The 26,414-nt window shown below is 31.7% G+C and overlaps 1 protein-coding gene across 6 annotated transcripts in view; it reads right to left on the reverse strand.

Moving 5' to 3' along the window:
• Window positions 1-7,490, reverse strand: part of LOC131066947 (zinc finger protein CONSTANS-LIKE 15) — a 36,277-nt gene extending 28,787 nt beyond the window's left edge. The window contains exons 1-3 of one of the 6 annotated variants that reach the window (XM_058001848.2): window positions 6,646-7,440; window positions 5,805-6,092; window positions 2,156-2,380 (exon numbers count right to left, since the gene is read on the reverse strand). In XM_058001848.2, coding sequence (XP_057857831.1) covers window positions 2,156-2,380; window positions 5,805-6,092; window positions 6,646-7,188 — 1,056 coding nt within the window. In that variant the 5' untranslated portion in view covers window positions 7,189-7,440. Of the gene's footprint in view, window positions 1-2,155; window positions 2,381-5,804; window positions 6,096-6,645 lie in introns of all 6 variants that reach the window. The other 5 variants (XM_058001849.2, XM_058001850.2, XM_058001854.2 and 2 more) reach the window with 5 other exon arrangements.
• Window positions 7,491-26,414: the final 18,924 nt, after the last annotated feature.

A 26,414-nucleotide genomic window follows, 5' to 3' on the forward strand; every position in this document is an offset into this window, starting at 1 on the left:
AAAAATAAAAAATATCTATTGCTGTAGTATTTCTGATTTTGTTGTTTTGTATGCATTTAGTTTGGGTCTTTACAGCTTCCTTAGCGTATTGTTGTTTTATCAAATACATTTCCTCCATTGCGCTTTGCTCAACAAATCTTTTCATCAATAAAGAAGCTTTTGAGTGGTCCAACTCTATCCAAAAAATCTTGACAACCTAAAAGATACAATGTCATATACAACTACTTGGCCCTCGTCAATTCTCAAAATCAATCGTCAATGAGAGTAATGCTTTTAAGACTCGGATTGGGGGTAGTTCTTTCCAAGACAACCAACCTATTTCTTTTAAAATCAATAAATTAAACAATAATTTGGTGTGTATGCCTATTTATAACAAAGAGATGCTAATTATTTGGTGTGCAGCTGCTATGTGGCACCAGTCCTTATTGGCCACTAAATCTTTCATTACTCTTAACACCTCAGTTTTAAATATCTTCTTACGCAAGGAAGTCTCTCTCAAGAACAAAAAAAAGCAGATAAAAAAGCTGAAGAATATGACTTTGAGATCCTAAACAAAAAGGCCCAGAAAATTTTGTCAATAAAACTTTATCTCACCAAGACAAAGTTCCCAAGTCCCACAGCATCTTTATCAATCATCGAGGATGGGTATCAAATCTCCAATAAGACTAGACACCTGATCTACATCAACTCCAACTTCATCAAGTTGTCTTTGACAAGCAAAAAGGTAATGTCTGGTCCATACATAATAATATCAGTTTTATGAAAATCTGCATGTTTCTTTAATCAAATTCTCCTTCGATTCAAACAGCCTTTCTAAGAGGATCACTCTTTACCTAAATCAGGGTATGCTGACTTCCAGAAGACCTACAACATGTATAGCATCTATAATGTCTTTGCCTGAGATGAAAGATACTGTTGCCAAACATAAAAATAAATGTAATATCTGCTTACCAAGTCTATTGCAACCTAATGCATTCCCCATCATAAGTGATAGATAGCTCCTACAGAGAGCATGAGTAGAGTGTATCCATTTAAAGGAAACTAAGCCATTTTTTGTTGTATCAAGGCTTCTCAAATATCCCAATTTTTATCCCCTGTATAATTTATAGATATGAAAGAATGATTTGTTAGGAAATAGATGAAAAAATCGCTTAAAAATCATGAGTTATTACGATAGAATATGGCTACTAAGTTACTCGCAGTATAACTCAGTGCCAATTATTGGTGAATTTTTGGCAAAGGTTCACCAATAACTTGTGGAATGCAAAGAAAAACTTGGCTGCATTGCAATATATCTGTCCACCAAAAAACAAATCTCATTTTTCATCATTTTTTGATCTCTTTTTCCAAGGATTTGTGCTGTACTTTTTAACCATTTGATAACACACCATGAAGGTTCATGTTGTCTCAAAGGCCTTAAATTGGGCTTGGCAGCTGGGGTGCTGCCTCTTGACCCCAGTATGGGCTACCACCCCCAGACCCCTGCAGGATTATTATTAATACAGATAAATAACTTATATGACACTACGATGTGAATTGAAATAATTTTATGATATATAAATGAAGGAAAAACTACTTATGATTTTTGAATTTTTAAGTTTTATACATGGTTTATAAGAATATATTACGAATTTGTGTGTTTTTTAATGTTCAGAAAATTTGCTAACATTACCAAGCTTTTCCCAACTCTCTCTCTCTCTCTCTCTCTCTCTCTCTCTCTCTCTCTCTCTCTCTATATATATATATATATAGGCAGGCAAGTACTTTCTAAATTCAGTTTTACGCATGTTTTTCAAGATTAGTTTACAAATTTGTTAAGTTTTTAGTGAGGAAAATTTGCCAAGTTTTTACCTGAGATCTTGCCAAGTCCAAGTCTTGAAAATGTTTCGATCAGACAAGTTATTGCTGAGTTCATTTTTTCAACTACAATAAGCAGCATAGAGATTTGTGTGTGTGTCAGTGTGTGTCTCCATGTGTGCATGTGTGAATTTCCACTTTTTACTAGCAAGGGTTCAAAGGGTTTATCCTTAGAAACTGCTAAATGTTTGACAAATTTTATAGCATGTCATTTTGAATTTCCTTGTGTAGAATTCAACGTTACCCACAAGTGAGAATTAAAAAAATGGGAAGGCATTGAAAACTATATGTTACTTACATCCTGTGAAGCAAAGTACTGCATACATGGCTGAGAAGTATGATTTGGTGCAGACGAGCATTTTCCAGTACTGATATCCTCAAACTGTTTTGCTGATTTTTTGGAGGCATTTTCAACTAAGTCATTATAATCATTAAACTTCAACTCCATGTTAGCTGCACCGTACCCATCCCCTGGCTCCTGAACTTCAAAGTTTGTTGTGCTCTGTGTATTCAGACCCCAAGCCTGCAGAGATGTTGATCACTAAAGATGCAAAACATCATCCCATAAAAAACAATAATCACCAAGGAAGTCTGCTGTAATGTCCCCTACTAAGTTTAGGCCTGTTTTAACCATAATTAATCCATTTCAACATACTTATGACATAAACTAAATTGATTAGGAGACAAAACTATCTTGACATGAAACCCATCAGTGATATTCCACCGTTCAATCAGTAAATTGTTCGTCTATCATACATCAGTAAATTGTTCATTCAAATTATTATTTCTATATATAAATATATATATATATTACTGCAGAGCAGTTCTTATAAAATATTATAATCATTATAATCATTATATTATTTTCTACAATTATATTAGTATTAAGTTCTGCATAAGAACATTATCATGCTTCATATATTAAGCATTCATATTAAGCACATCACCATACATGCCACCAAGAACAAGGATGTTTGCTGCCTCCAAAACCTTTTAACCATTCCTTATCAAATCGATTATGTGCCTACAGTAATTGCTCTTCTTGAGAGAGATCCAAACTGGATGATGGGATTCAGATTTAAACTCACACACCCCTGCTAGAATGAAATGGATCTCAATATATTTCTTACGAAATGGAATGATAAGTTACTCTTCAAGAGACATATCTCATGTCTATTCATCAACGTCTCCCTTTCTTCACTAATTGCACCCTTTCATGACTATCACTGCTTCACTAATCGTTGCCTCTATACATACTCGATGTTGACTATTGTAATCGCTGATAACTTAATTATCATTGCGCCTTCTCATAGCAAATGCTGACCATAATATCAGTTATTATTTTTCCTTTCTAATTATTGATTGTAATTGCTGATATCCTTGTTGATCGATATTAATACTAATCGCATCCTGATTATGTGTATACTTCCATCATCGCCGATAGTGAATCCATTGCCTTCATCGATATTATTTATCGTCGTCTTTATTCCAACGTTGTCTTCTGTTCAATAGCTTCTGACTTTCCATAGGAATAGAGAGCTTGGGAGAGTACGTCAATCGTATGAGATGAAGATAGTCGATGACTTAGTTTTGGTTGTTGACTTCTGTAATGTTTGGAATTCACATCCCACCGTAACATATCGTTGTATATCGTTTGTCTTTACTTGATGTTCATTATATGTATTTCTTCTAATGGCGGCTTGCCATCATTTCAGCAAATTAGTCCCAAACTTCATATAGTGGTACCTTCCTTTCTCCATCGGTTTGTTGATAACTCAGAGTCACCAACTTAAATATCTCCATATCAATTGTTAACCGCATGTTGTTTAGTCACTATCTATCAATTATATTAAAAATATTATTATAGCTGGTCAAGGGCAACATTGCTTAGCAATACTGAGTTTGGTTGTTCTCCTCAACATAGATACGGATGATGATTCCAAAGTCTTTGATATCCTTTTTTGCCGAGCTCTAGTGAAGATTCCATACTTTGTTTGATTTTCTTTTATAATTGAGATGCTTGGCGATGTAATGTCCTTCTTTAATGGTAGAGCAAAATGACAGTATGCGAGCTTGGATGCTTGCAAGTCTTTATTCTTTATCATCCATTTTGATAATTCATTAACTTTAGTCAAATTTTAATTATATTTAATTTAATTTTTATTTTTATTCATTTGTATATTAATTTTATTATTATTTATTTATTATTAGAGTATACTTCAAAGTAGGGACATTACATCTGCATATTTGATTAATGCATTGCACATGCAGAGACTAAATTTACTTGTTAACATGTTTTACAGAGCCACAATCTTGCCCTCATAAGGAAGTAGGGGTCATGTGTTCTCATGGTTATTTGGGAATCGAACTGAAACCTTGCACAAGAGCCAACAAGCACTTGGTTCAACGGTCATCTCTAAGCTTCCCTGATTTAATGGCATGCAATATAGAGGGCTGAGGTCAGGTGCAAGTCCTGCACAACTTATATGGCACATACCATCAGGCCTTGCAATTAAGCTTAAGGTAGTTTGTGCCATGCAGTAGAGCCCCTCAGATGAGATTCTGGAAGCTGCTGATAGAGGAAGAATTTAGAAAAGACAGATAGTTATATCTTGAATGTGAAAAAGTAAGTGATAACACAGTTTCCTGACATGTGATAACGAATTTATTCTCCTTTCAAACCATAACCCATCTGTGGATGCAGTAGCAATTGAATCATTGGATCCCAATCCCACTAGACAACTGACAAAACGAAGATAGCCCCTTTTACACCAACAGACTAAGTTGTAATGACTGCGGTTAACACATATGGTAGGATAAATACTAAATACACAAAATATTCTATTAGACTTAATCTGAAAATACAGAACACACACTTGCATTACTCACGCTATTGACAAAATACACACTATAACAGCTTTCACGCTATGAAGGAAGCCGGTTACAACTAATTTCAACACTAGACATTTTAAATGATGGAACAAGAATCCAAGCTAATTAATTATAACTAAAGAAATATTATGATCACTGGACCCTTTAATCTGAGCCAGTATATGGAGCAAAGAATAATTACACATGAAATTCAATTAGTTAAACCATTACTTGGTGGCATTAACCTTCACACCCTCGTACGTCAGTATAGTAATTTGAGATTTCAGAAACAACAGACTTGGCAAGAACTTGCAAGTTCCCCTTGGCTTGATTCCATATGAAAATAAGTTGAAGTCGACTTGATTTACAAAGATTGGTACCAAATCCATGATGACTAAAAGTACAGAAACAACATTATTTCACACTACGAAGAACTTATTATTTCATTCAATTGAGACTCTGTATAGTTTGTTTTTGTGACATGAGTTAAATGTGGCAGGAGCTTATGTCTATTTTGATTTCTATAAAGTTAATTCCCTGGAGAATGAAGAATCAGTGTTTTTTGTTTGGAGCATTTTTCAATTAGCCAGGAATTTATCAGATGAATTAAATTAATCATGACAACGCACAAAATTACAAATTATATATCACAAGCTCTATTCCTTCAGCCCTTGAAATGAGGCAACTAAGTCATAGCATAGTTGAAGAACCCAGCTAGGAAAAGGTTTGTATATTTTATTTTTGAGGGATTTATTCATGTGTAGTGTTTTTCTATTCAAAGTCTTCATTTCGATGACCATTTTCCAAGACCCCTTCAGCACTCGAAATGAGGCAACTAAGTCATAGCATAGTTCAAGAACCCAGCTAGGAAAAGATTTGTATATTTTTTTTTTGTAGGATTTATTCATGTGTAGTGTTTTTCTATTCAAAGTCTTCACTTCGATGACCATTTTCCAAGAATAGCCATTTCTTTTAAAACCCTTCACTCATACACATTGGTGATGATCACAAAGTGAGGAACACAAGTACCTCCAGCAACGTTAGAACTAGAAAGAAAGAAAAGATTGTCAACGGACCTGTGCCGTTTGGCCTGTAGCAGCATTTTCATGGCTCCACATTACTTCCAACGACAAACAACACTGTGCTGAATCTGCATTCTGTGATTGACTATGACTTCCAATGTCCAGTGATTGATTGTGGCTTCCAATGTCCACATCTGCAGCCACTGGATGATTTTTTTGTATGGGAGTACCTGGTCTGGAAACAATGAGTGTTTCATCTATGCTCCCCTCCTCCTTGGCCAGATTCAGCAGCTGCTCAAACATCGCTTGCTTTTGCCTCCCGCACAGAGATTGAGCGTTTTGCTGCTAATGCAATTAAACCAAGCTTAGCCAAAGAAAACAAAACAAAAAACTACTGGCGCATCATCATAACTGAATGGGAAAAGAACAAGTCAAAAAAAGAAAATGGGTCAGGCCCAAGTTCATGCCACAGGCGATATCAAGTTAAATACTGCAGGCTGGGCACAGCATAGCCGACTGGACAAAGCCAGGTGCAAGTACTGGGTGAATTTGACAGGACAGATAGAAATAGTACTTGGGCGTGACAACTCTTTCTAGTGTACTTCAAGAAGGTGCAAAGAATAAAAAATACTAGGGTACCATCATAATTGAATGGGCCAAGGTCAAGTGGTTTAAAAAAAAAACTGCCCAGGCTTGCGCTCCCCACAGGAGACATATTCCAAAGTCGATAGCCAGGTTAAATACCGCACCTGGTAGCAGTGTAGCCAATTTGAAAAGGTCAGGTCTAAGTAATGGGTGAATTTGACAGAAGAGATAGAGATACCCCTTGGGTGTGACAACTCGGCCTAATATACTCCAATTAGGAGCATAGAAGAACAAAAAAAAATCCAAGTACCTTATTATGAGCAGTAACAGGTACCTTGGCAGGAAGAGAGTACAGAGTAGGCGAAATGTCTGCATTAGGGACGAGAAGATCCTGAGGCGTACAGAGCCACGAATCCACATTAAGACGGCCGCCCGAAATGAGAGAGTCGAGAGTATCATCGACCAGTGATGGGCATAGGAGGGAACATGCGTTGTCGGCTTGGGGTTTGTCGGTGAGATCGAAACCCCACCTGAGGGCAAGCTCTTGTACAGATGGGCAGTCATCGAATCCTTCAACAGAGTGGCGATGGTGCTGCGTTGAGCGACTGTGCTCCTCCCAATCACAATCCTGGCAGAGGACCAAATTGTCGGTGGAGCACCGGATTGAGACCGCCTCGTTGCTGCACTTGTCGCACAGCTGAGACCTCACATGCTTCTTTGCCAGGGAATTCGCCGAATGCACCTGCTGGTCACATGACAGACACAGCTTTGCACTGTCTGCTCGGCAGTAGAGAAGCGCATAGGTCTCACTGCAGAAATCACAGAGAGGAGGAACAAATTTACGCTCTTCCATTCCTACTTACCACCCGTTTTCCACTGCCCACTAACACTTGTCAAACAAGCGATCCATTTCCAAATGGCTGAAATGAACACTGCCTTCCAACAGCCATCAATGGCGTGTCTAACAGTTGATTGGTGAAGAGATTCGCGGAAAAGGTCGGGCTAGAAATTTAGGAAGCTTAGGACAGAGAGAGCGTGGCGGGCATTTGACCACTGAGGGGCAGAGCTAAGATTTTTTCAGGCTCGTGGGGCCTAGGATTCTGGAATTAATGCTACGGCTGCCTTATCACTCCTGTAAGATTTTCTCCCGGCCCCACAACGTCTATCTAGCATGCTTGATGCACTTTTAACTAAAATAACTATTATTATTGGTAATGCACTTTTAACTAAAATAACTATTATTATTGGTAATGCACTTTTAACTAAAATAACTATTATTATTGGTAAAAAGTGCATCCAACATGTTGATGGACACGGGTTCCATGCTACAGAGTGTTTTTTTATATTTTAATTGATAAGTATTTGACATTTTTGTCAACAGAAAATTTGAATTGACATGAGGGTAAAGTGGGCTTAAATGTTCATATAATTATATATTTAGAGAAAAATTACAGTATAAAATATAATCAAAAGTTTAGGATTGTATTGTTTGAAATTTTTAGATAGATGGTTGAAAAGTAATTGGATTAAGGTATTATCTCATTCTTAAAATATAAATATTTATAATTTTGAAAGAATTTTTACGTTTAGGATTTGTATTGTTTGAAGTTTCTAGATAGATGGTTGAAAAGCAATTGGATTGAAAAGTTTAGGAGGATTTGTATCGTTTGAAGTTTCTAGATAGATGGTTGAAAAGCAATTGGATTGAAAAGTTTAGGATTGTATTGTTTGAAATTTTTAGATAGATGATTGAAAAGTAATTGGATTAAGGTGTTATCTCATAATTAATATATATAATTATTTATAATTTTAAAAGTATAGAATTGTATTGTTTGAAATCTTTAGATAGATGGTTGAAAAGTAATTGGACTAAGGTGTTATGTAATGATTGATATATATAAATTTTATATTTTGTATTTATTTTTATATTTATATTTTTGATGAAAAAGTATGTCAACATTCTATTAATTAGAAAATTGAATTCACATATTCATAAAAAAATGGGTGTATACATGATCACAGCTCCAATGTTCAAGGAATAAAGACTCAAACTATAACATCATAAACCTTTTTATATAGTGATTAGTCAATCTAGCTATAAATATTGATGTCTACTGATCACTTGATAATATCTAGACATGTTGGTACTAGATTGCAACATGTGTGATAATTTAAAAGAATTTCAATAGTTTTATAAAATAGAAGCAAATTTAAAGTATTTATTAATATATCATGATAATTTTTGTCATCATATATTAGGTGATAGCCATGTTAAAGACGTGTTATTTAGAGAAATTAAAATAAAACATAAACTTATATTCACTATTTTTTGTTTTGATAAGAGGTAAAAAGAGATAGCACCTAATTATTGATGAGTGAAGAGACCATTATCATAACATGTTGATCCCAACTTTGGTACTAGTAGTACCAAAGAGACTTAAGAGCAATCCTCTCAAAGATACATAAATAGAAAAAATGATTGAAAATGAAATTAAAATTTCAAATTCATAAATATTACCATGGACCATCTAAAATTGAAATATTACTTATTTTTGCAAACTCTCGTGCTTGATTTCTTTATGAGATGACTTACAAAACATATGCACCCACACATTTATTTTTTTATTTTCTAAATTGAAAATTATTTACTAAAAAGCAAGCTATGATACATGGTGATTATCAGATGAGCACACAAAAAAGTTGGGTCCATACAAGATCACACATCCAATGTCAAAGGGCTTTGAGAGAGTTTGAAGCTATAACATCATAAATCTTTTTATGCAGTGGTTAGTCAATATGGCTATAAATGATGGTGCCTATTTGTCACTTTAGTATCTTGACATGTTGGTACTAGATTGCAACATGTGAGATAATAAAAAAGACTTTCAATAGTTTTATAAAAATATCTAAGCAACTTTAAAGTATTTTAATTTATTAATATTGATGATATTTTCTAGAGATGCTCCATAATGACCCAATCAATATCAACTATAAAAAATTATTGATAATTTCTTCTTAAAAGTTATTGTGTATGTTGAATTTAAACCTATTTATAAACCCTAATAAACTCACCCACTAGTCTAGATCTACAAATCTATCCAACAAACAATCAATAGAGAACTATTATGCATGCTAATAACATAAAATAAAATCATGAATTAGTTAAATAAATAAATATATTTAATTAATTAATAGAGGAAAAGAGGTTAGATTATATAAATAAAAAATAATTATTTAAATAATAGTAGAAAAAGATAACGAATTAATTAAATAAATAATAAATATTTATTTAATTGAATAAAGACAATTTTAGATGTCTATAGTTATTTTTCTAATAACACTATAATTTTTGTCATGCTGTATTATGTGATAGCCATGATAAAGATATGTTATTTAGGGAAATAAAAATAAAACATAAACTCGTTTTCTTTTCTTTTTTGTGATAAGAGGTAGAGAGATTGCACCTAATGATTGAATATTGAAGAGATCTTTATCATAATATGTTGATTCCAATTTCAATATTACCAGTCAAAGATATTTAAGAGCAATCCTCTCAAAGATACATAAATAGAAAAAAGAATTTCAAATCCATAAATATTACCGAAGGCCATTCAAAAATTGAAATATTAATTTTATTTATAATTTTAATATTTAATTTATTTATGAGATGACTTACAAAGCATATGCACCCACACATTTATTTGATTATTTTTTAAATTAAAAATATTTTACTAAAAAATAAGCTATATAACATGGTGATTATCAAATGAAGCACTCCAACAAAATAAGAAATATTTTACAATGTAGATATGATAGATCCATTAGCTATCACAAAAGAAAAAAGATCCTCCTCAACACAGGCAACCAAACTATTGTTCAAGAGAGGGTTTTAAACAAGTATATTTTTTGCTAAGTTTCATGCAAAGAAACAAACCACTAATACCACTAATAGAGTATTCACAAAAGAGTATTCTCTGCAACATTTTATGTTATTGTTGTATAAATAAAAATCATGATCAAATATTTCAATGATAGGTTCAACTTCAATAGAAATGTGTTCATCATTAGGAGCTATTGAACCACTTGAAACAATATTATTTTGCTACACAATTTTTATGTCTACCTATTCATTTGTCAATCTCTTGCCTTCGTACAATTGAAAGATATTATAACTCTGTGTCTTCAAATAGTCTTTTTGAAACTTCATGTATTCTTTGAAAATAAAAAATATTCAAGTTCCTTTCATCCTATAATAAAAATGAACTCTATGAGCTCTCTTGATCTTTTTTTTTTGTACACAATAATTTGTCCCTTTCTATCAAATTGAAGACTTTATCCTTAGGAATTTCTAAAATCATAGTAACCTACATCAAAATTTGGAGTGTGAACTCACTAAGAGACTCCCTAAAGTATCTTAAAAATATCTTATTTTATTCTTGAATACTTTGTTATTCTAATTTTTCTAGATGCTAGAGAATCTCAATACATAAAACTAACCAGAAAATTATTAAAAACTCATCAAATTTAGTTATATGCTTAAATAAGATCTCATTCTATGTCAAATTATTTTTAATGCCACAACCTATTTAAACCATTACCAACAAATACAGTACAAAGATTACAAGCATACAAACAATAAAAAAAAAGTGTTCAAGAGTTTCAATTACATTATAAAATTTGTAAAATTGAGGAGGAAAACTAGATTAAGAAGTACAAAGTTAATGGCCAAGTTATTAAGAAGGAGAAGCTATCTAGAACATAATATTTTTACTTGGAGAATTTTTTACCCACATTTTGAGGATATCATACCACTTTTTCTATGCAAAATCTAAGGTTCCAATTGGGATTAAAACTATTAAGGACTTATTGAGAATTAGCAAGTGAAGCCTAAATCTTGTTAGAAAAATCACAATAATGAAAATAATGTACAATAAATTCAATTAAAATTATCCATACTTTCAGAGTTTGATTTCAAAGAGAGGAAATTTGATGTTGTAAAATGATTTCCTAAGAATAAAAAAAAAACTATATGATTATTGGGAATTGAGAAAATAAATTCCACTTGATCATAGTCTAACAACTAACCATTTACAAGAATATATTTGAATTCATTTACCTCTTTGAATTACCAAAATTTGGCAAAGTAACCTTGAAGTAGAGTAAGGTTTGTTATTATATTGAAGGTTCGACCAAATAGACTTGTAGTTGGTGAATACTCCATCCACCCTAGAGAAGGCTTCATGGCCTTTCAGAAGATGTTTTACATTTTCTTATGCTCTACATTCCGCAAAATACATTAGAACCAAAAGGTATAACAAATAATATGTCAAATAGTAGATCATGAGGATGCAAACCTTTCTAATCTATCTTTATTAGGAATAGCTAGTTAAGAAATATTATTTTTAAATATTTTTTTAAGGTCCGTACACATTAAAAACCTTGAAAACAAGAAAAATAACTTACAATTTAATATCTTTAAACCCTAAGACTCTTTTTGATTTAACAAAACAACATCATTCTCATTTGATTGCATGCCTCTTTTCATTATCCTTACTATCAAACTACAAAAAGCTTTTATTACACATTTTTTTATCCTAAATATATTATGAAAATACCCTTTATTATACACCTTCCACTACTTCGCATAGTCTTAACACCACTATTATCCCTCCTTCTACCTTGGATTCACTATTTCCAAATATGGCTAGTTACCTTAAGAAGTGAGTGAATGGAATGCTTAATAATAAGGATTCTATCTTGTATGATTCTCCACATTACACATAACTTTCTTTTTAAAGTTGTTACATATGTGTTGCCTCTTGGGTTTATTACACTGCAATTTGAGATATATAATAGAAAATATGATCTCAACATTCATTTGTAAGCACTCAATGCAACATTTTTAGATTTTTTGTATGAGGGAAAGATCCTAGTGGTGTTATTTTCAAGAACCTTAAGAGATTGTGTTACTCAATGGTTTATTATTTACCTTTGAGTTCCATTTTTTTTTTTATGAAGTAACCACCACTTTCTTAAAGCATTTTCATAGTAGTATGAACTTGTAAACAACCATGAATGACTTAATTAAGTGTGCTCGTTGAAATAATAATCCTATCGAAAATTGTATTATTCACATCCAATCTTTATAGTATAAGCTTGAGAATTCATTTGATGATGATGATCTCCAAATTAAGTTTCTTGAAATACTCCTTCCCACCATCAACGATGGTGTACATGAGTATTTTTATTTCTCTTAGATACATGTACACTCACTTAAAGAGTATTAAGGTTAAATTGCTTGCATCCAACAAAATTATGGATCATCATCATCTTTCACATCTTCTTACCCTTCTAAACTTCTAATATATAGTTTAAAGATAATGATTCTAAAGAGAGAAGAAAATGTGTATCATGTTTTTAATAATCCTAATGTATCATCCCTTGAGCCTCGTACTTTTAGTAAGGGTACTAAGTTAAAATAGCACTTGGACACTATGCTTCAAAGTTTGTTAAGATCAAATATGATCTATCCAACATATTCATCCATTAGATCTATCTAGAAGATTACCTAACAATTCCATAGTGATTTCATCCTACAATTTTCATAGATCTAATGGACATCGTATACAAGGATGGATCACTTTGAAACATACAGTTCAATATTTGATTGATAATAATATGATTCATATAGAGGGTATCAATAATCGGGACAATCTCTTGGTTTCTCCCCCTAATCAATATCTCAAGATTTATGCTAATCTATTTCCAAATCACACTAATAACATATTTGCATCTCATAAACATTATCCTCTTCATATGGATCATACATATGTTGATAAAGATATTATGGATGATTCTTATGGTGATGCTCTTTTGCATGCACATATGGATACATTTGTGGGTATGATACAAACTAGACTTGCATATTCCTCTTCTATTTTTAGTGCATTGATCACATTTTTAAATGAGAATATTTATTGAAGTGATCAAAATGGTCTACTATATGTCTATAAGTTCAAAAATTGCATACTCTACAATTTAGCATTACAAATTGTACTCATTTAATTCTTTTTATGTCATATGTTTTAGGACATGTTTTAGACCATTTTGTAGTAGTTTATGTATTCTAAATGTTGAAATTGTTATTGTCATGCTCTATGTCTTTTTTATGTTTTTGTGTCTTATATATCTTATGGATGTTAACACTAGAGTGTAGATGCATGTGTGAGTTTGCTACTATCACTGACTATAAAACCATACATGCTTCATTTTGCACTCAAGATAGAGGCAATGATTTGTATTTGTAAATGACTTCGAGCCTACTCTTTTATGCTTATAACAATCATATTTTCTATTCCCTTTCCATGTTTATCAATCTTTCAATGAAAATTGGATTGAATCTTGGGTATTATCTTCAAGATATTTTTTTTCATATAGAGGTTCAATTTCTTTTTGCAATTTCCAACACCTTCTTGCAATCAACAATATTTTTTTTCAATTCATGACAAGTTGTCTTAAAACATCCATGTATTCTCACATCCTCAAGATTTCTATATCACTTGAATAGTCCATCTTCACACCATAAGAATTATTTTTAAGTTTTTATTTATTATATCTTCTAACTAATGAGAAATCTTAAGGGTATTGCAAGCTTATCCAAGTCTTCAATTAATGTTTGTTGCACTCATCTTAATGGAGCTTCTAATTGAGTATAAATAAATCCTACTCATCATATTATAGATTACATCTCCATCTAATTCTCAAAACAAGGTGATTCAGTCTTATGATTTCAATATAGAAGCTTGTGCCTTTGTTTCCATGTATTCTTTATTATGCCGTCCTCTATGCCATGCTCTTAAAATTCTAGGATCTTGCTAATCCTTGTAATTTTTCATAACACATAAACAAGTCTATGTCTTCTAGATCTAACTCATGGCTAATGGTTTGATATTCTTTCCCTCCTCTCTTGTCATTTATCATTTTAATATTGATCTTACATTTGGCCTATTATTTCATAGTTATTATATTAATGATATTGGTGTATAGATAAACAAAATCATTGATTGTTTTTTTCCCTATGTAGGTCCCAAAAAAGTGTTTTTATTTTCTATTGAATTTGTGAAAGGAAGCTAAGTGTAGAATACAACATCCAAATGCTAAATCTAACATGAGAGTGAATGCAGAAAAAATCTTACAAGCCCTTTTTAATTAGTTATAGATTAGATGCTCAAAAACAATATCAGTTTCAATACATAAATACATAACAACAAATTTACATGGGAAAACCCTTTCAAGAAAACACCCACACTCCAAAATAAAGAGCTCAATTATATTATAATAAAAAATATTACAATACAATTCATAGAGCTTGATGCTCTTCAAGAGTCATTACAACAATAGAGAATCCTAGAGCAATTTTGGCAATGCAATAATGTCTCATAAAATAACCAAAGTGTCTCATGAAAACAACTATGGCACAAACATATTTACAAACCTCACTTATGAAAGGTATGTGCCCATGATTTCTAAAACCATCTCCCATGCCTAGGTATCAAATGATGTCCAAAACAACAACTTTTCATATCCTAACATGTTACAAATACAACTTTCCAAACCACTAACACCATCCTTCCATAACGAATTTTTTTTAATATGCACTACACCCACTTATGTAGAAACTACCAAATTCATATTTGGCATCCACATGCATATAGATATCTACTAAAAAGAACTCAACAATAAATATAAACTATCAAATATTAACTCCCCATGACTCTTTAGTCCCAACATAACAATTTTCAAATCTTGCCAAGTGTAAACTCAACATACAAGGACACATGTCACCAAAAGTGTGCCTCCTAGGAATTTCACAAATTCCTTTGCCCAAGATGAGCACTGAACTGACAAGTGGTACAATTTTATGCTCCCCACTTCACATGTAGAAAGCCAACACACAATCAAGTCCCATAAAGTGATATATCAACATAGTAAGTTGACACTTAGGAAATACATAATTGAATAATTAAATATCAATCCATGTTGAGACTCTAAGGTTGAAACACCTTAATCCCAACAGCTTAAATACTAGCACAACTATTGGACTATGACACAAAGAATGCTAGCATCTACTATTTGTGATTTCATTTGAGTACACAAATAGAAATTATTTTTTTTATAATTTTCTAAACAACATTTGTCCTCTATAATAACTTTTGTGTATTCAATCACTATTCACAACACATAAATTATCATTCCATAAAAATCTTGAACAATATATCTTGTTTACCAAAGCTCAAAAATACACATAAAACAAAAAGCATGTATCCTAACTCTTTGTGTTAAATAAGTGAAATATGAAAGGGGACGTTTTTTTAATAAATTAATGTTGGTATTAACGACACACCTTAAATAGGTAATAAAATTTAAAATACCTTTAAACTAGATTAAATTTTATGTTACATGTTGGTGAACCTATTGCTTTTTTATTTTCCTATACTATTCATGTATATTCTATTATTCTTATATATTATTCTTGCCACTTTCACCTTTATTTTTCTTTATTTTTGTAGGTGTCTAGCTTTTGAATGGTTGCCTCATTCATTACCCATTCTAGACAACAACATAGTTTGACGCTATCATGAGTTTTCTATCATCTCCACCATAGTCTTCTTCTAAGTCTTCCTTCAAAATTTTTTTAATACCAATTATTCTCTATTGAGATTTTAATTTTCTATATTGTTAAGTAAAAACATAGTATTCCGATGTTAAGATAACATTATTTGTTGTTTATATCAGCTAACATTTTTTTGTTAGCTTCTATTTGAAATAGAATGTTTTCTATTCTTTTCAATTTGGTCTAGTTTTATTCTTATTGTATCTGTGTGCTTGCAATTATCTCTCGTATGCATATGAGTGATTTTGTCATGTATGATTATTCCCTCTTTGATGAAGACTTTATCTATTATCGATAGTATAAGGTATTTAAAATTCACATATTCAAACTCATTATATCTCTCATGGGATGCCAAATCACTCTCTTCTTACCTCCCTAATTGTGATGATCCTTTTTTTCAGAGATAATTATGTTTCTTTTTCACCAACTATTATTATTTTGTTTCCTTCCTCTTCTTTAGATGTACCTTTTCCTATTTATTCACCTCATTCTCTTTCTTTAGGGATGAACTACATCTTAGTAAATATGTTAGAAAATATTGAAGAGGCTCTTATATATCTCTCCCTTCACTATATGTCCCTGATTTGGACACTCTTCTAGTTAATCCCTACTTATCAAGTAAATTCATAGCACCAGTATAGTGAAACTTTAACATAATTTTAACCAAAAAAATGTGAATTCTCATAGCATCTCTAATTTTCACATGATTGGCATGCCTAGGACTCCTAGCTTTCTCCCACCTTCTCACCTAATTATCATTGTTTGGTCTTTCTTGATGAGTCATAAATCATTATTAACTCACCTTGCTTCTTATGACTCATTATTAACTCACCTTACTTCTTCCTTTTCCTCCATGATGAATGACAAGCCTTAGGATTGACCTTGTTTATCTTATTTAAACTCATAATTTTCATGAAATTTCATATGATCTTAAGACAATACCTAAATTTTATTAGCTATCTAAGTTTAATGGATGATATATATATCATATGATAAATGAATATGTCTTTGTGGATTTTTATAGATGATGTAGTTTTGATGTCAATAATGTTAGTTAATAAGAGTGAATACTCTTTGATGAACCAACTTGCAGAAGTAGAGCTCAACTAATGACATGTAGTCAAAGGGTGATTACACTACCCACAATGTGTCTATCCCTCGCATCTTGCAAAGTAGTAGTTGTCATGCAACTATCAAGAATGTGAAGTGGTTATTGTTAATTTTTATTAATGTTGATTAATAAAGTATAAATGCAATTATAGAATATGGAGAGATTATGGAATAGTAAAGAACATGGTTCATAATGATGCTGCCCTATTCTTGCATGTTTTCCATTTCAACTATTATTTTATGTATATTTTTTGTTGGGGTTGTGACACCCTCAACTTCTTTTAGTTAGGTCTTTATTATCAGTTATGAGTCATCTTCTCATTATCCTCGAGAATTGATATATTTTAGAATAGTTGTTTAGAGTCCTAAAGCAATCCAACTCTCAAGCTTCATGTATAAACCTTAGATCCTATTAGAGTTGGAGAGATGCCTAAAATATATCAATCAGTTAGTTGATAGATCTTGTTATAGTTTCCTTTGCCAAATCAACAAGCTATTATTAGTTTCATGTATTTCTTTTGAATTTGAAATAAATGATAGAATGTTGATGATGAGATTTTGAGTTAAAGAGTAAGTTTGATAGCTGAGGTTATAACACCCAAGAAATGGGTACTTGAGGTTTCATAACTCTCTTTGTAGTGTAATTATTGTTGTTAATGATATTTAGATTATTGGTTAACTCATTAGATTAATCGTTGAGTTAATTTCTTTAATGTATATTGATATTGTTGTTAATAATTGATAAGGCAACTTGAGTATAATAACCTACAACATAGTTAAAGTTCACTAGAAATAGTTACCTGCAACCACTATTGTGTTGTTGATTGGCCACTCACAACCATTGTTGTGTAGTTAGAATTAATTTTAGTATTGTTCTACTTTCAATTCAGTTTGTCACTTTTAGTTTATTCCCTATCCACAACTGATAAAATACTTAGAGAGTCCTTAGATGCACATACAGTGCTAACATCATACAAGAAGACATTTATGTTAGACATGTATGTTTGGTTGTCATTAATGTCAAACCTGATGATCTGGATAGGTCCAGATACAGTAAGTCAATGTATGTATGTATGTATGAAGGTGATGCAGAATAGTGGAAGATATGTGTGTATGTATGAAGGTGTTGCAGAACAGTGGAAGATAGGTATGTATGTATGAAGATGAAGAACCTTGTTGTCATGTCAGGAAGTTAGTGTTGTAGTGATAGTTGTTGTAGATATGTTTTCCAAAAGGATGTTTCTTCGAAAATGTATGTTGACAGTATGTGGATATCTTTTTCATATTGACCAAGCGTTGGACTTGATTGTGGCAATTTAATTTGGTGCTCCAGAAGTTGTGCTCTGGCATGTGTATTCAACGATGATGGTGTTTGACAATGTTTGCAATGCTCCACATTCCTCTACATTTTGGTTTCAAATGTTGATCTTTTGGCAATACGTTGTTCATGACCTTAACTTCTTAGTGTCAAGTTGGATCGTATTTTTGTGCTTTGAAATCGTGCTTGCGGAAGTTTGAGGATATGATCATTTTGGGTCTAGCCAACCTTGGATGTTTTTGCTTTTGTTTTGCTCCAGTGCTTGTAACGTGCGATCTGACTATTGGAATATTATTAAAAGAAAACATCTAGAAGACCAATGGAGAAGTATTCTTGGGGAAAGTATTCTTAACGCTGAATTGGTGCATATACCTATTGGTATATATATGTTATGGTTTGCTTGGTATGGAGAGAGATTTGATAGATGTATGTATGGTTTTATATGTGTAAAGGAATATGAGTGTGAGAAAGGCAGAATTAGTGAGATAGTGGATGTATGTGTGATTGGAGTAGGTGGATTGAAAAAGAGTTGCAAAGATTCTTGACCAGGTCTGCTGCAAGCAGTTGTTTAGATCTCTGAGTTTATTAGGAAATGAACTTATGCATATGTAGATGCAATTTTATCAGTTCATATTTGTTTCTATCTCTTGGCAGTGAGCCTTCCTGCAGTAATCCATTGTAATCTAGGCCCTCAGGGCAGTGAGCCCCCTGAAGTGAGCCTTGTAATCTCATATAACTAGTTATATTATCTTGAGAGTTAATCCTCTCCATGGTTTTTCCCATTTGGGTTTTCCATGTACAAATATCTGGTGTCTCTCTTATGGTTGTGTATCTCTTGCATTTCAATTATGTTGCATTGATTATTTTTGTGCTAAGATTAATTGGGAATAAAATAAGTTTTAGAAGTTTAGTTTATTAAAGGGAATATTGATTCACTCCCCCCCTCTCAGTATTCCAGATTGTTCAACAATTGGTATAAGAGCCCGGTCCCTTGTTGCTAGCTTAACCGCTTGAGGGAGATCTTGGTTGGTTGAACAGATGGAACCTGCGGATATGGCGGGGGAATATTATTTGGATGAAGAGTTGAAGACAACCCTTGAAGATCTATAGAGTGTGGAATCTGAGAATGAAGAATTGAAAGAAAATATCAAGGAAGCAAATGAATGTGTTAAGAAACTGAGAGAAAATATCTAGAAGTTCGAGGCAAGACATCGAGAAGTTAACACATAATTGAAACAAGAAAATGGAATTATTGTGAGTTTGAAGCTACAAATTGAAGAAAGCAAGAAAGTGGAAAAATGTCTAAAGGATACAATCAATCAAAAGATAAAAGAATGTGGAAAGATGGAACAAGAATTAATGAAGTTGAAGTCAGAGGCAAAAGTCAGTGAAAGCATTGCATTACTAGATAAACTATTGACCATGTAGAAATCTCATAAAGACAAAGAAGGATTAGGTTTTTGTATACACATAAAATTGGCTATGAGTAATTAAATAAAAACTTTATATTTATTTAATAATTATTCTTCTATTAAATAGTTAATTTGAAAAGATTAATTTATTTAATTCATTTCATGTCTTTCTATTAATTAATTTAATTGAAACATTTTATTAATTAACTCATTTATCATTTTCCTTTAATCAATTAATTAAATGTCTAATATTTAATTATTCCTCTAATCAATTAAATATCTAATATTTAATGGTTATTCTTCTATCCTATAGTCTCAAATATTAAATGATTTCTTAAATTATTTAATTCTTTTCCAACTCATCTTCCATCTCCACTTCATCTTTCCTTTGCCAACTCATCCATCATGTGGCTAAATTAATTCAACAAAATTAAAATAAATAAAACATGTACTAGCCACTTATCTCCAACTTCCAAAATAAATGAAATATTGTGTACATACACATATTTCTTAACCTTCTTCTATATTCTCTCCAACATCCCTATATCTTAGGAAGGTATTGAGTCCACTTGTCCTCTCATGCCTAGATCTTCTCCAACCATCCCTAGATTCCCTCAATCAACAACCCAATCAAGGTAAGATGAGTGACACTTGTCTTCTCCTTCCCCCTTTCTCTCAACCTTCACCTTTGCTCACAACCATCCAAATTTGCAGATCTGATCATGACCGTTGATCTAGGCCACATCATCTTATCCTCTCAAAGTCTATAAATGTGGGAGTTTGAGTTGAGAAAGAGTTAATCTTCAAGTGAGTTTTCAAGTTAACAATTTGTGAAAACTTATGCATCCATGAGTTTTTATCTTGAAGCAATTAGCAATTTAGCATTTCTCATTTAGCATAATCATTTAGCTTTAAATCATTTGCATTGCATATCATAGTATCAGTTAACCATCAGTTATCAGTCCATTCTTCATATGCCATCTTGGAAGCTATCAATGCTTGTCTGAGAGCACATCATCTCCAACCAGGAATAGTGGAGTTAGGACACAATGAGACTTAAATCATGAAAGTAAAAATAATGTTTTTGTTTTAATATTCATTTCATGTAGTTTCATTGGTTGAGTTTGGATTTCATGTAGCATTTCCTTTGTATTTTGTGAAACTAACATGTTGCAGGTAGTATTCTGATGATGAAATTCAAGTTGACACAATTTTCATTTCGGCGAATGCTCAAATTGGAATGACAACTTCGGCAAAGGCAAGGAGGAGAAGGTAGAAGCTGAAAAGAAACCTAAAGATACAAACAAAGTTTGGAATCAAGAACCTGTTGCAAGAAGATCTCCAGTCTGACAACCAGGTGCTCAAAGGTACCCATCATTCAATGGTTATTGTTTTCATTGCAATAGTTTTGGACATAAGGCTATAGAATGTAGGTGCAAAATAAATCAAAATACTCAATGCTTTAATTGTAAGAGTTTCTAACACAAGGCTAGTAGCTGCAATAATCAAGTTATGAATAGAAGCTATGGATTGTTTGTGAATGGATCACTTATGAACATGATCATTAAACCCTTTCATGGATATTGTCACCTATGGTATGGATTTGGTCATAAAGTTAATCAGTGCAGATCTAGAATAACTTCAATGAATTCAAGATAGAGGAATATCAAGTGTTACGATTGTAACAAGTTTGGGCATTTTGCTAATAGATGCAGGAATGTGATTGCTCCAGAAAAATCAAATGAACCTAAGAAGAAGAGTGCTATGGTATGGAGAAAGAAGGAAGAGACTGTGTTTGCTATATACCAAAGTCTGGTATAGAGGCTTCATCTTCTGAAAATTGATCCAGTATCTTTGGCTCATGGGGAGCTTCAAAGAAAATCTATTTGTACCCCCTCACGAAGGAGATGCATGTCGTGACCTTTGCATTTTTGTGTTGATGTTATATAGTGTGATCTGGTAGATTGTGTATGCAAAAGTAAAAAACACAGATGATAGTGTCATTGTGACAAGACATTTTTTAGCGGTAGAACCCTAGGCGTATCAAACAAGTTAAATATCTATTTTTCGTTATCATATTGATATTATGTGTTGAAGAGTCTAAAAAGCAAAAGCACTTGAAGCACGAAAGAAGAATCTGAGTAAGGTTAGCATAAAATAGGTATTTTTACATCCTTTCCTATGGAATCCGAGATAATCATAATAGGCAAATCCAATTGTAGAGATATTCGAAAGTTGGCAAAGGTACAATTAGATGAATTTGATCACAAGAAAATTGTAATGTCCCTGCTAGTTAGAGATCACTGTCCTGCAAAACAAATTGTTAGAATACAACAAATATATATACATATAACTAATCTGACTTGCAATTTAACTTTAAAATACTTAATTAACACTAATCACAATTCTTACCTAATAAAAAGGATACGAATGCCATACGGAGATATATCCTTGGGTGGCTGTGCAGCTCGCCTTCTTGGAACCCATCTTGGTTCCAAGCCATCTAGGAAATCGAAGGTGAATTCAATTCCTATCTTAGATGTAATTTCTTACACCCAAGCCATCCAGGAAATCAAAGGTTAATTTGATTCCTGTCTTGGGTGTAACTTCTTACACCTAAGCCATCCAAGAAATTAAAGGTTAATTTGATTCCTGTCTTGGTTACACCCAAGCCATCCAAGGAAGACCATATGTCAATTCCTTGCCTTGGATGATGCATCTCATCATCCAACTCCTCAGAGGGGACCGACTAGATCTGTCTCTTCTTGGATGAACTTAGTCAACCAAGCCATATATATGCATATAGATATTCAATATATATACTGCCTACCGGGGATTATCATAATCCCTCCATTAGACTAAGGGAGTTTCCTCCCTATTGCCTCCATCATGTAATCACATTTATATTACATTTTACAATTTATTACTATTTTCCATTCCATAATCCATATTTACATATTCCTAATTTTAACATGTATTCCCTAACATATATTCAGTAAAATATCCATTATCCAAAATTCATATTTATTTATTAATGTATATTCCCAACTATTCATTGAAATGTATTTATTAACATCTAAGAACCATTCATTAACATATGCAATAAAGGTTCATTACTTATATTCATCAACATATGTATTAAAATATTCATTAATATACGTATTAAAATATTCATTATTAATATTCATTATTGACATTCATTAATATACATATTAAAATATTCACTATTAACATTCATTAATATATATATTAAAATATTCATTAATATATATATTAAAGTATTCATTATTAATGTTCATTAATAATATTCATTGATTATTTATTCCAACATTCATTAATTTATTTGTTACCATTGCTTATTTTACAACTTGTATTAAGGGTATTCTCGTAGTATTGTCATTTCATTATATTATTATTCATAATCTTAATGTTCATTAATGTTATATGTGTAATTCATGGCTGCCATATCAAAGATACATAAGGTGAATCTATTAGAGTTATATACTGTGAACTAATGTGATTTATTGCATTATGAATATTCAGGCTATGGTTTTCTAAAGATTTACTAACAAACTAATACTAGTTACCAGAGAAATAGAGACTATATAAATATAGTGTATTAAGACTGCTTTTAGAAACTTAATGACTGCAACAGCATATAAATCTCATTATCTGTTATGCGAATTAGATATTCTACTTTCTTAGTTCCGAAGAGACATACCTGGATTTGTGCTTCACGAAATTATTCCCTTCCCTTAAGTCATCGGGAAGAATAGTTATTAATATCTTTATTTATATTATTATATTCTACCTAAGAACATTATCAGCTTCATGTATTAATCATACATATTAATTCCATCCTTATGCACACTACCAAAATAAGGATGTGACTACCTATGACTTAATAAGACTACTGAGATAGTTGGTTCCCTCTTCTTTTTTGTTTTTCCACCCGTGAGGTCTATCTTCCCCGAGCCTTCCCTTTATCCCCCTTCACGTCCTTAGTGGGGAGTCGTGTCCATTAGAATGGATTTGGGAATGGTGGTGACTCCTTGAAAAGTCACTGCTTCCCAATATTCGTTAATCGGTGTAAGTTAATAATGGCTTATTAATAATTTGTAAATTAACAATCAGTAAATATTATTTAATTATTTTATGGTTTATTATTATTTGTAAATTAATAATCTATAAATTAATAATCAGTAAATATTATTTAATTATTTTATGGTTTATTATTATTTGTAAATTAATAATCTATAAATTAATAATCAGTAAATATTATTTTCTTTTTTTGTATTTTAATTGTATTATTATTTATTATTGAATATATAAATTTTGTTGATAATATATAATATTCAAATCATGTTCATAATTAATGAATTTTAAACTAGTATACTTATATTTTAAAAAATTTAGGTAAAAATCGCCGATAGATATCAAATTTTTAATTTTAAAAATTTAAGATTCATTGTCTCTTTTGAATTCAATAGATGCATAAATGCATACACCAATATGTCTAATGACCAGCTAGCTCACATTACAATAAATTTAACAAAAAACTTAATAAAACTTTAAAACTGATTTCACTATATATAATCCTTAATCAATCATTTTAAAATTTTGTGCTTTCAATTCATATTTCATCTTTTCCTGAAATATGTTTTCCATTAACAACACAGGGCTTATAGAAGAGATTACACATCTTATTTACAAAAATTAGAGAGCCTATCCTTTTCACTCTACCTATGACCTAGACCATTATTTGTTGTATATGTTACTAAAACAACTAATGCTCTTGGAACTTATCTATTTCCCATTTATCTATTGTAATTTAAAAACTCCATTTTTAAATAATTACTTATTAGAGAATAGTACAGATATTTAAAAAAAAGTAAAAATCAATTAAAAAATTACAATATTTTTAATAAATCAACTCATTAATTATAATTTATTTCTTTGAGAATTGACACTAACTTTGATGTTGGAGATTCACAAATTAATGTTGCATGCATGCCTTTCTTAGTGTCAATTTAATGTTGGAGATTCACAAATTAATGTTGTCTTTTGTTTCTTTCTTGAATACACCACATTCTAAGTAAAAGGAGGTTCAATTGCAGTGAGAGAAGCTGAAAGAGAAGGGTCTTGACTTCTCAGTTTCTTGTCTTGTAAATACACCTTACTGCCATACAATCTCATATGGATCATGGGTGCCACTCCGAATCTTATACTTGCCAAAACATACAAAGAAACATTTTAAAATGACAATAAAAAGTAAAAAGTGGATTTATGGAGTTCTTAAAAGTGGCGGAAATGACATAAAAGTAAATAAAAGAACCAAGTTAAAAATAAAAATAAAATCGGTATGGTATACGAAATCAAAGGACATTTGAGATTCGTAGAAAAACAAAGCTAAAATCATTAAAAGCTCACAACTTTCTTTAGAGCTGCTCGTGCCTGTTTCAGCTCCATTTGCACGCTCCTCCTCCCTTTCCATTTTTCTTTTGCCTGCACATCAATCCAATCATACTTTAAATTTTTGCAGCCCATCAGATTGCAAAGAAACGAAAGCAAATGATGGCAATAATCTATTGAAAAGATCACTAACAAAAAAATTTGCAGGAATAGTCTTCTATAAATATCTTAATCTACATATTTGTTCTATCAAACTATACTCTATTCCCATTTACTGTACAGAAAGATAACATAGACTCACTTGGATCTCATCAAAATAGATGCTTTTGTGCCATATTATACAGAAAATGAAAAGCAATATGTACCAAAATGGTGTTTGAGATTCTGTGATATTCTTCAATCCGGAACCTTCAACAAAGAAAACTCTGATGCATAGCTACTCTGAATGGCCAGGTTGAGAAAATAGTTGAATAGAAACTGTCGGAAAGAACAAAAAATATGGAAACGTTATATTGCCCTTAATCTCCTTCAGCGTTACAAAAAGTTTTAAATACCTGCACATGCATTGGGTATTTTTGATAGTCCGTTAAATTGCATTTAAGCCAATTCTACTTTTTATTATCATGCAATTTGGCAGAGGTCGTCAAATTTATTTTAAGAAGAGTTTTTGTTTACGGACAACATAGATCCATATATCCCATTGTAGATCGCCTATCGGCGAAATAATCATTTATTGGTAATTATTATATTAATTAATAATAATAATTTCTTCATTTAGGGTCTCTCTCTTTCTCTCCATATATATATATATATATATATATATATATATATATATATATATATATATATATATATATATATATATATATATATATATATATATATATATATAACGATCCAGGAGGGGACATGACAAAAATTAGGAATCTTGAAATTTCCTTCACAAACGAAGAATCACAGAGAATTAGAGACTTAAGGCATAAAGGTTTGGACTTTTGGGGTGAGTTTATGTGGTTCACCGATGAGGATTCAATCAAGTTCATTTTGAATCGGACTCAGGATGGTTGCATGATGTTGGGCAAACCCTACCAGATTACAAATGAAGTTATCTCAGCTATTTTTGGTCTTTTTGGTTTTGGACCTATTTCAGTGAA

This window comes from Cryptomeria japonica, chromosome 9 (assembly GCF_030272615.1).
Source record: "Cryptomeria japonica chromosome 9, Sugi_1.0, whole genome shotgun sequence".
NCBI classification, from domain to species: Eukaryota; Viridiplantae; Streptophyta; class Pinopsida; order Cupressales; family Cupressaceae; genus Cryptomeria; species Cryptomeria japonica.